Genomic DNA, 10,968 nt, shown 5'->3' with positions numbered 1-10,968 from the left:
TTAGAACAGCCCAGCCCAGCAGGTTTGCCAACTCCATGACCTCTGGGTGGAACATACTAGGTCTCCCTTCCTCAGCTGAGGACAGAGGGAGTGGAACTGGCTTCCATTTTTTTCCAGTCTCCCTGACTATCCTAGCTCATACACAGTTAATAATTGATGAGGCCAGTGGCCTGTGGCAGTATCCAGCAGGCACTTCCTGCCCCATTTGCTGAGTAAACAGGCACCCTGCCTTAGCTGGGCTTTAAACCAGTTCCTCAGGGAAGGGCACTGCGTCCCTGAATCACCAGGGAGGGGAAGCAAGGGCAGGATTGGCTGTCCTGGAGATTTTGAAGCTTCCTCCCCCAAGCCATGCCCACCCCTACATGCTGACGTCAACCTGAGTCCTAGGGTGCCTATTAGTGAAGTATAATTTTTCCCTAGGGTCCAGGCAGGCTTCCACCCCGAGCAGAGGCTGAGGCCAAAAGAACACAAACAGGGGAGACATCCTGACTTTTAATAGCATAGCTCAAGCCCCAGTAAGCAAGATAGACAGCAAGCTATGCAAAGCTGCTGGAGGTGGGGTGGCACAAACAACCAGGAGATTGCCCTTGTTCCCGCCCATCCCCCAAGTTTGTGAGGTGGCTCTACGCCCAGGAACTTTGGGCCCGCCCAGCCCCCATTCCTAAACCCTCAGTGTACAACGAAGCTTGGGCCAAGTCTTGCTTCCAAAGCCATTGAGTTTGAAGCAGCAGCAGCAAGAGCAAAAGCAGTCAATCATCCAATAGAAACCACCAGACACTTGGAAAAACAAAAACAAAACAAAAAATCTACCAGACATCAATTACTATTAGGAAAAGTGAAGGATTGGATCTTGCAATAGTTTATAGCTAAACAGACAAGTCCAGGATTTAGTCCTTGTTTCTTTCCTATTCTGGGTGTCCTTAGGACCTTACATCAAAGTCCTTAAGTTCATACTTTCTGAGGCTCAATACGGGGCCCACCTTCAGCCACATAATGGTAAAAGGTCACGAGCAGCAAGTAGCGGGAAGTAGCAGCCACAGCAGAAGCTCAAGCAGTCACAAAGGGGACAAGAAACCGTGCAGGGAGACTTTATTTCAAAAGGATTTTGCAATAAACAATGAAAACAGGCTCCAAGCAGCTGTCTATTCTTCTCCCTCATCCTCATCCTCATAGGAGTCGATGCCTACTTCCTCATAATCCTTTTCCAGGGCAGCCATATCCTCTCGAGCCTCAGAGAACTCACCCTCCTCCATGCCCTCACCCACATACCAGTGTACAAAAGCCCTCTTTGCATACATCAAGTCAAACTTGTGGTCCAGGCGAGCCCAGGCCTCAGCAATGGCAGTGGTATTGCTCAGCATGCACACTGCACGCTGCACCTTAGCCAGGTCACCCCCGGGCACCACAGTGGGTGGCTGGTAGTTGATACCAACCTTGAAGCCTGTGGGGCACCAGTCCACAAACTGGATGCTGCGCTTGGTCTTGATGGCAGCGATAGCAGCATTCACATCCTTGGGCACCACATCTCCACGGTACAGCAGGCAGCAGGCCATGTACTTGCCATGCCGAGGGTCACACTTCACCATCTGGTTGGCAGGCTCAAAGCAGGCATTGGTGATCTCTGCCACTGACAGCTGCTCGTGATAGGCCTTCTCTGCAGAGATGACTGGTGCATAGGTGGCCAGGGGGAAGTGGATTCGAGGGTAGGGCACCAGGTTGGTCTGGAACTCTGTCAGGTCCACATTGAGGGCCCCATCAAAGCGCAAGGAAGCTGTGATGGAGGAGACGATTTGGCTGATGAGGCGGTTGAGGTTGGTATAGGTTGGACGCTCGATATCCAGGTTACGGCGGCAGATGTCATAGATGGCCTCGTTGTCCACCATGAAGGCACAGTCTGAGTGCTCCAAGGTGGTATGGGTGGTCAGGATGGAGTTGTAGGGCTCCACCACAGCTGTGGATACTTGTGGAGCTGGATAGATGGAGAACTCCAGCTTGGACTTCTTGCCATAGTCCACAGAGAGCCGCTCCATCAGCAGGGAGGTGAAGCCGGAGCCGGTGCCCCCTCCAAAACTGTGGAATACTAGGAAGCCCTGAAGTCCTGTGCACTGATCAGACTGAAAGGCAAGGAAGAAAGAGCAATGTAGGTAGGGAGAGGCCTAAAGTAGCTCAGAAGTTAGGGCAAAGACTGAATGTCCCCCCTAAACAGCATTGAATTCTAAAACATACACCTGGAGACGATCCCAGAAATGGATCTGAAAACTTCCTGAACATTGACTCCAAAGCTGCCAAGCTATAGTCTCACCAGTTTGCGGATCCGGTCCAGCACTGGGTCGATGATCTCCTTGCCAATGGTGTAGTGGCCACGGGCATAGTTGTTGGCCGCATCTTCTTTCCCAGTGATAAGCTGCTCTGGGTGGAAGAGCTGTCGGTATGGGCCATTTCGGATCTCATCTGAAAGACCATATATCACATTGCTGAGGCAAAAAACCACAAGGTTATGCTCAGCAGAGACTCTCCTCCTCCCCACCCTCAAGAGCAGAAGATACATGGAAGACTAGCTCATTCTTTTGCCAGCCCAGGGTCAGCATCCATCTTCATCATCAAATAAAGTCAAGGGGCTTCAAGATCACAAAAACCCAGTCTAGACACACTGCAAGAGACACTGGACTTTCCTCAAAAGTGAACCCTCCACCCCTGCTCACCAATCACAGTAGGCTCCAGATCCACGAAGACTGCCCGAGGCACATGTTTTCCAGCTCCAGTTTCACAGAAGAAGGTGGTGAAGGAGTCATCCCCTCCACCAATGGTCTTATCACTGGGCATCTGTCCATCAGGCTGAATCCCATGTTCCAGACAGTAGAGCTCCCAGCAGGCATTGCCCATCTGGACACCTGCCTGCCCCACATGGACTGAAATGCACTCACGCTGAGGGATACAGAAAAGGTCACAGCATAAGTGCCACATCCACAACTCCTCACTTAATGAGGTCCCCTCCCAGGCTGTCACCTATTAGCTAAGATTACTCAGTTGGTAAAAGTATGGTAAGGTTGGAGCCGACAGAGGTCAGAAGCAACTGGCGGCCTCTCCAGTCTCCTCAGCACAGGGCTCCCCAGATTGGAGGTGTCCAGCAGGGCAGACCGACCCCTTAGAGAATTTATCAAGTGAGAGCTGTATAATCCTGTTACATCCATGGGACACCCAGAGAGGACAGGGAGGGCAATGCTGTACACATGACAGGCACGGCTGCAGCAGCTACAACAGGGTGTGTGTGTGTGTGTGTGTGTGTGTGTGAGAGAGAGAGAGAGAGAGAGAGACAGAGAGAGACAGAGAGAGACAGAGAGAGAGAGACAGACAGACAGACAAGACAGACAGACAGACAGACAGAGACAGGCTTTCCAGCTGCCTCCAGTCCATGCAGCTTCTAAAATATCTTTTACATTTTATAGCTAGCACCCTCCTACTTGGTTAATCTTTTGCCTTGAAGATAAAATTTCTCACGACCCTCTCCCCTTCTTTCCTGTGGGCAAAGAGGTGTCTCAACCTTCCATCTGGTATTAACTGACCATTCTGGCCATCAGAATACGGTAACCCCCACCACCTTTAAATCCCATCTGGCCTTGGGGAATCAATCCCATCTGGCTTCTCTCCCCACCTCCACCCCCACACTCTGCATGGCTTCACCACCTCCATCCTCCGCCTCAGCCCGCACGGAAATAGCAGCAATAATGCGGGTAAGCGCTGACGGCAGGTGCAGGCAATACAGGTATACTGGCGCACTGGCCGTCCGAGGCTCCGGCCAGGCAGTCTATAATTTAACCCTTGCAGCACCCTCTCCATAACCAAGTGACGCGCGTGCGCGCGCGCGGGAAGGGGGGGTTGTTTTTGCAATTTCTACGTACCTAGAAAAGGAAGTGGAACCTGCCAGGAGGCCCTTGAGGAAACCTGCCTTGCCTCACATACCAGGCAAGGGGAGAGCCATCTGTACCTGGGCCCTAGTCTGCTCTCCCACTGGAGTCTTTCCAGTTACTTCCCAGCCGAAAGCCCGGATTGGGTTTCTGCCCCCGCTCCGGAGCTATAAATACAACCCCCTACATACACCTCTTTCCCTTCCCCCGCCAACCTGGCCTCGGCCAGGGCTGTCGATCAGCGCCAGCTGTCTCTGCCTGTCCTCCTAACACCAGCGCTCCCGTAGGAGGGGCCCGCTGGCCTCCCCAGGCCAAGCCCCATTCCCGCAACCCCTCCTGGCTCAGAAGGGGGTGCTGAGTCACGTATGGGGGTGTAAGTGGGAAGGAGGCACACCGAGGAAGACGAGGTGCGGTACTAAGTAACCCCTTCTACCATCCGGCGCCAAGCACGTGTTGGGTCAGTTCCAGGGACTCAGGGGATAGGGATGGGTGACGGGGGCAGCCTAGCAGGTCTTCCGCCGCCCGAACAGAGGACTGGACGCAGGACCGCGTGACTCCCCTCAGGAGAGTTGGGACATAAGACGCTTGGTTCGGCAGGAGGGCACTACAGTAGGGCTCCTCTCTGCTAGTGAAGAAACATCCCTCCCCGGTCCCCAGACTCTGAAGGTGGACAACACACCAGGCCAAAGTCACCGGGAGGGCGGGGGGAGTGCAAAACTCTTGCATCTCCCGGAGATTTGGAAAGCTAAGTGAAGGGTCCTCGGCTTCTCAAGAGGGAGTTCCCCAAAGGAGCGTGACATTTACAGGACCAGAGAGATCCCACGGGGACTCACTCACCATGATGAGTCTGGGTTGTGCGTCTCACGTTGAGTCGGGGTCACGGGTCTCGGTGAGATCTGCGGAGCTGCAGTGCCGCACCACTCTTATAGGCAGGAGGCGGGACCCGTACGCTCAGCCCGCCCACCGTGGGGCGGGGCGGTCTAAAGACCACACCCTCGTCAGGGTAGGTGGCCTCGAGGAGTGAAGCCAAGTCTGATTCCCTCCCCCTGCCGTGCCGGATTCCCTCACCTGTCGGGTTTGGGTTAGAAGCAGAGGCCCATTTTCGTTCCTAGTTTTGAGCCGACGCCCCGAATTCCGAAGATCCGAAGCAGGGACGCAGGGTGCGGTGACAGGGCGTGTCTGGACTGCACCTGTGTCATGCGAACGCCCATGGTGCAGGTGTTCCGATTTAGTGAGGATGAGGTTCAAGCAATCCAGAAGCGGCTGTCCCTGGCCTTCTCTGCTGTCCTCCCAGCGTCGCCTCCCGGGAGCCTCGGGAGGGCAGCTGGGTTGCTGGGGCTGATCGCACGAGACCCCCTTACAGCAGACCGCCGCCTGCTGGTCCCCGGCCGAGATGGCAGGCTTTCGCCCACACCTGTGGGAGGCCGAGGACCGGGAACTACAGAGCCTGAGCCCCAGGGTGCCGATCTCGTAGACTGTCCCGCAGCGCTGAGCCGCACAGCCAATCTGTGAGGGCCGACGCGAGAATCTGCCGCTTCTCACCCGCCACCCGCCGGTCGGAGGCTCCGTCATCAGCGCCGTCACTATTAGTGCACTCTCGCCACGACCGCCTGCCTGCTGCGGCGGAGCACAAAACCCAGAGCCCCCAAGTAGCATCCAGGCGACCCTATATGCAACCTCGGGCTAGTGACTTGGCTTCATTGAGTTCCTGGAGTTAACAGCCGAAGAGATTCCTCCTTTTAACGTTTCATTTCCTTTTTGTACGATGACAGGCCTTTCTAGTTCTTTCTGCTTTCTCATACTTATTATTCTCACCAAGAAAATCCATAAGGCAGAGACCAGGTGCAGTTGTCATGGCCTTAAGACATCCAGGCTGGTTGTCACTCAGAAAAGATTCACCGGTCTTTCTTCCCATCCTCTTCTTAGCGACAGGGCTGTTTGACAACATAACATAGTACCGTGTGATGGCAACTTTCTAACAACAAAGTAGCTAGTGGCGTTTGATTTTGAGAAGATGCAGAAAAGAATACATTTGACAAACTCTCTCTTCCCAGTCCTTGCCATCTGATTAGGAGAATTAATGTTCATCAGGAGAGGCTGAAGGTGTAGTTTAGTTGGTGACATGCTTGCCCATCATTTGTGAAGTCCCGGGTTCAATCCACAGCACGGGGTGGGGGGGAGGATTGGGGGGGCGAGGAGGAGAGAAGGGGTAAGGCGCTCATTCATAAAACAGAAATGAACAAGGACATTTAGGGCATTAGGCTGCTTCCACACATGAGTCATGGTCTTGTCAGAGGAAAGAGCCTTGATGACCACAGGACACAGTGACCACTTTGCGGTCTTTCTCTCGTTTCCTTGTGTATCCACACAGCAGGAGAGATACAAAAGAGGTATCAGGCAAAACTCTAAACTTGACTTTTGGATGCGGCTCTTCGTTTGTAAAAACTGAGGTAACCGTTTCAGTTGTGAGCGCCAGACAGGTGCAAAACTGTGTACACAGCCAGCAGAGCAATGTACATAGAACCACCTGGATTCCCATAGCTTCTATTCGCACTTATCTTAATGTATGTACTGCAGACCACTCTAGTTGTTTATGGTCCTGCCTTACATCCCTGAAGGCAAGGGCTATGTTGCATCATTCAGTTTCGTTTGTTGTTTTTTTAGTCCCTGGATCTTAGCATGGCACTTAGAACATTTGCTAAGCTTGCATTCATTCAATGAATTGTTACACTTCATAGGGCCCTGAAGGAGTTGCAACTGAACAGTTGAGTGGCCAAAGTCCCTCTCAGAAATGTTTCATTCTGCTGGTGGTTTAGCGTTGTGATACAGTGTTTGCTTAGCATGTGCAAGGCCCAGGTTCAGTCCCTAGTACTGCAAAAAGCAAACAAACAAATGAAGAAAGATTTTATTTGGACTTCATGGTGTTGGCATATGAAAAGAGCAAGAATTTTTGGGTTGCAGCATCCCCCAAGTCCCCTCCATGTGTGAAGAGTCCCTAGGACTCACAGATTTTTCACATAATTGTGCTCATGACTGAGGTAGACAGCAGTTATGTAGCAATGATGGGCAAACTGGGTTAGAAGGGGAAAGACGCTGGTGGAGCCTGGGGAAGCCTATGCTTCTTACCTCCCATCAGAGTTCATGCAAAAGTGCTCTCCTTCAACACAAAAACCAGTAACATCTCCCCGCACTACTTCCGTTCATGTGTGGGGAGCCAATGAAGACCGGAGTGAACATGTAAGAACTTAGTGAATGATGCCCTGAGTGCATGTGTGTTTTTCATGTGGGCACAGTCATGCCAACCTCAGACTCATGGGAAAGCACCAAAGCCTTCTTCAGTCAGGCTCAGAATGGCAAAGCCTTCTTCTGGTCCAAGTGTGAATGTTTACGAACCCTTGGTCAGTGTAAGCAAAAACTAGCAACCGCAGCTTCACCAGATGTTTACAACATGAGAGTGCTCCCTTACAGAGACTAACTCCTCTCCCTGTGCTATACATAATAAATGTGCTAAGTTTCTAGTTGTTTCAATAGTTAGTGGGTCTCCACCGGAGTGCTCACAGTCCACCTGACCCTAGCTTTTCTGTTTGTGTCTCTGTCTTTCTTCATTCACTTGACTTGGTCAGGTTTCCATACCCAAGCCTCAAGGGATATAGTACCCATGGAAACACACTGGGGACTCAGTAGCTGAGATTTTCCTGGAGGCTTGCCCCATAAGCACCTCTGCCTACCACTTACCAAAATCTTAGCATCATAGTGGAAAGTGAGTATTTGGCACAAACCGTATTGCCTAGGCAGTCTATTTACAGTGATCTGTCTATATCCACCCACTGTTGACTGGGAACATTGAGAACCAGAGTCCTAGGTGCTAGATGATGGCGCCTCACAAGGAGACCTGTCTCCTCTGCTAACTCTTTTTCTGCAGTCATATGAAATCCCAGTTGTCAAATGTACCTTAGTACTGGGAGTTCATTCCAGACCTGTCTTCACATTTAACAACTGTGGTAGGCAGAATAATGCCCCTTTATATCCACTTTCCAATCCCTGGAGCTTGTGACTGATACTTTATAACATATTTATTTACATTATTATTATTATTATTATTATTATTATTATTATTAGAGACAGAATCTCCTTGTGTAGCCCAGACTGACCTTGAACTCATGATCCTTCAGCCTCAGCCTCCTGAGGACTAGGGTTCCAGGTGTGCACCAGCACAACCAGCTAGAGTTTTCATTATATCATTTCTACTTTGGGATTGTTGAATGTTTGTTGCATAAGTATTGTAATGTTTCTAGGGCTTTACAGAAAGAATAAAATTACATTGCATCCTCACACAATGGAAAAGAAAAAAACTTTATTACTCCCCCTGCAACCTCTGGCGCACTCCCGGCCCCCTCCAGGATGTCTGGGATTACAGGTGTATGCCACCATGCCTCGCCTGCCTTCCTGCTCTTTACAATATTTTGGGGGGCTTCAAATAATGTATTGTAGCCGGGCATTGGTGGCACACACCTTTAATCCCAGCACTCGGGAGAGAGAGGCAGGAGGATCTCTGTGAGTTCGAGGCCAGCCTGGTCTACAGAGAGAGTTCCAGGACAATACAGAGAAACCCTGTCTTGAAAAACAACAAAAAAATGGAATGTATGTCTATTTATGGCCTAAACAATGCAGATATTTATTACCCTGTTAGAAGTTAGAGTAGGACCGATCCAGGGTTAATTCAATGGTTAATTCAGGGTTAATCCAGGGTTAATTCGATAATTCCAGTATTTCCAGTTTTCTCCTCTCGCATCCTCAGTAGACTGATGACATCTTTTCTCATGATCATAAAATGGCTGCAGAAACTTGAGTATCATGACTTCATATGACACTGTATTAAGGTAGGGAAGGAGAAAGTTTTCTTACATTTCTTTTCATCTAAGAGAAAAACCCTCTGCAAGAAAAATGGAAAGGTAAGGGATGGCGAGGGACACATTAGCAGACATCCTTATGACTCACTAGCCTATTCCACAACCAACTTCGGGGGGGAGAGGATGAAGATCTGGAATGATCTAGATTCACCTCCTTGGTCTGAGCAATCAGAAAGGTGAGTACTTAAAGAAAATCTGACGGAGAAGTGGGGACAGGGCTGTTTCGGAGGGCTGCTGTGCCCTGCCTTAACACGTAGCTGGTCCCACTCCCCTCCTGCTGCACCATTAGTCTAAACCTGCTCCCTTCTTTCCTGCACGCCTGAAGTCACCTTCCAGCCAGTGTCGTGGTTCACCTTGAGACCCTACAGCACATTCCCCACACTCTTGTGCTCTCTCCAAATCACAAACCTGCCCTGCAAACACGAGCCGGCCGGCCACTGAGTCTGCAACAGGACCTTTGAGGTCTTCCTTACTCTGGGAGCTCATCTTGCCCCAGCCTTTCTCCCCCACCTTCCTGAAACACAACAGGTTTGTTGCTGCCTCCCAAGTCTTGCTTGGCTTTTCTGTTAGAAGTGCTTTTTCCAGGTTTTGTTGTAGCCAGATCTCAGCTGTAATTTTTTTTTGAGATAGGATCTCACTGTGTAGCTTTGACTGACCTGGAATTCACTTTGTAGACCAGACTGGCCTTGAACTCACAGATTTCCCTCTGCCTTAGCCTTCCAAGTGTTGGTATTAAAGCACGTCTGGATGTAATATCATCTTCTCAGAGAGATATTCCTTCACTAACCTCAAGCAGTAGCCTCCTATTACCTTGTATACTATGTGCTATGGCTTTTATATGATTATTATTATTATTATTATTGTTATTGTGAGTGGTATGTGTGAGTATAGGTACACATATGCCATGATGAATATGTAGAGGTCACAGGACAACTTTCAGGATTTGGTTTTCTCCTTTCACTGTGGGATTCAGGAGTCAGATCCTGGTCATCAGGTTTGTTCTGTACGTACTTTAATCTGCTGGGCCTTCTTGTCGGCTGACCCTTTGGGTTTTATGTTTGTTGTCTGTCTCCCCCAAGGAAAACTCCTTAAAAAGACTTCTTGTCTTCTCTGCTGGACCCCTCACTAAACCCCAGGCCAGTGTTTTGGCATGTAATGACTGCCCAATGATATTTGTTAAAGGAATTAGCAATATTGACTGTCCCTTATTTTATAACTTAGATAACATTCATATGCTTAAAAAACTCAGTCTTTGGTTAAGCATAGTGGCATATGTCTATAATTCCAGCACCAGGGAAGCTAAGGCAGGAGAGGAAATTTGAGGCCAACTTTGATTATGTAGTGAGTTCCAGGACAGCCCTTGGGTGACACAGCAAGAAAGACCCTGTCTCAAAAACAACAAAAAGAAAGAAAAGAAAAAAGACCTCATCTCAACACAAAACAAAACCCAAATCCCTCAGCATTTTTTAACTGTTTTGCATGATATCCATCCGACATTTGAATAGCAGAGCTGGTGGTGACTAAGTCAACTCTGAGGTATCTGGGTTCAAAGTCTGGAAGAAGTTTGTTTGTTTTTTGGTTTGTTTTCTTGTTTTTCGAGACAGGGTTTCTCTGTATTGTTTTAGAGGCTGTCCTGGAACTTGCTCTGTAGATCAGGCTGGTCTCAAACTCACAGAGATCCTCCTGCTTCTGCCTCTAAGTGCTGGGATTAAAGGCCTGGACCAGACCTGGCTTAAGGTCTGGAAGAAGTTGAAGGACTTCTCATTCCATGTGTATCAATCTGCTTAATAATTCCTAAAGTCTCTGGTTTCTTTGTAGGCCAATTCAGCATTAGGTTTCTCTCACCAAACCTGGGTATTATCATAGCCCATGTCTCTTCTCTTTGCCAATTAGACCAGAAGAAAGAGAATATTCTGGCTTTGGAGACTCTGATCCATATCCACATTGGTAGGCAGCCATCTGGAGATTCTGGGCTAGTCCTTGTCTGGGTGGTAAGTGGGTCTTGGAAACGGCTTCTATCTTAGAACAAGTTTCCTAGCATTGGGCACAGTAGCTAGAATTTCACATTAGCCACTATTTCCTGAGCAGGATTGCTAAGGCACATACTTTTAGTTTAATGACATCTAGTTCCTGCCTGTGGTTCTACCTGGAGG

General features: G+C 49.6%; 1 protein-coding gene across 3 annotated transcripts; it reads right to left on the bottom strand.

Annotated features, from left to right (window-relative positions):
• Window positions 1-479: 479 nt before the first annotated feature.
• Tuba4a (tubulin alpha 4a) lies at window positions 480-5,399 on the bottom strand. 3 transcript variants are annotated; one of them, XM_040753285.1, is made up of 4 exons: window positions 4,974-5,399; window positions 2,703-2,925; window positions 2,303-2,451; window positions 480-2,114 (listed from the first exon to the last, which is right to left on the bottom strand). In XM_040753285.1, exons 2-4 carry the CDS (start codon window positions 2,881-2,883, stop codon window positions 1,143-1,145), a joined length of 1,302 nt encoding a protein of 433 aa, XP_040609219.1. In that variant the 5' UTR covers window positions 2,884-2,925; window positions 4,974-5,399; the 3' UTR covers window positions 480-1,142. The 3 variants fall into 3 exon arrangements, with proteins under 3 accessions (XP_040609219.1, XP_005070529.1, XP_040609220.1); XM_005070472.4 differs by lacking the exon at window positions 4,974-5,399 and adding an exon at window positions 4,743-4,892; XM_040753286.1 differs by lacking the exon at window positions 4,974-5,399 and adding an exon at window positions 3,900-4,058.
• Window positions 5,400-10,968: the final 5,569 nt, after the last annotated feature.

The sequence above is a fragment of the Mesocricetus auratus genome, unplaced genomic scaffold (genome assembly GCF_017639785.1).
Source record: "Mesocricetus auratus isolate SY011 unplaced genomic scaffold, BCM_Maur_2.0 Super-Scaffold_100010, whole genome shotgun sequence".
Lineage (NCBI taxonomy): Eukaryota > Metazoa > Chordata > Mammalia > Rodentia > Cricetidae > Mesocricetus > Mesocricetus auratus.
The sequence above is the reverse complement of the archived record's forward strand: the minus strand, read 5'-3'. Positions and strand labels throughout refer to the sequence as shown.

Coding starts and splice junctions, on each gene's coding strand:
- Tuba4a (XM_005070472.4), bottom strand. Junction 2,452..2,702: donor TCTGGAGCCTACTGTGATTG/GTGAGCAGGGGT, acceptor ATGGTCTTTCAG/ATGAGATCCGAAATGGCCCA. Junction 2,115..2,302: donor TGGACCGGATCCGCAAACTG/GTGAGACTATAG, acceptor CTTGCCTTTCAG/TCTGATCAGTGCACAGGACT.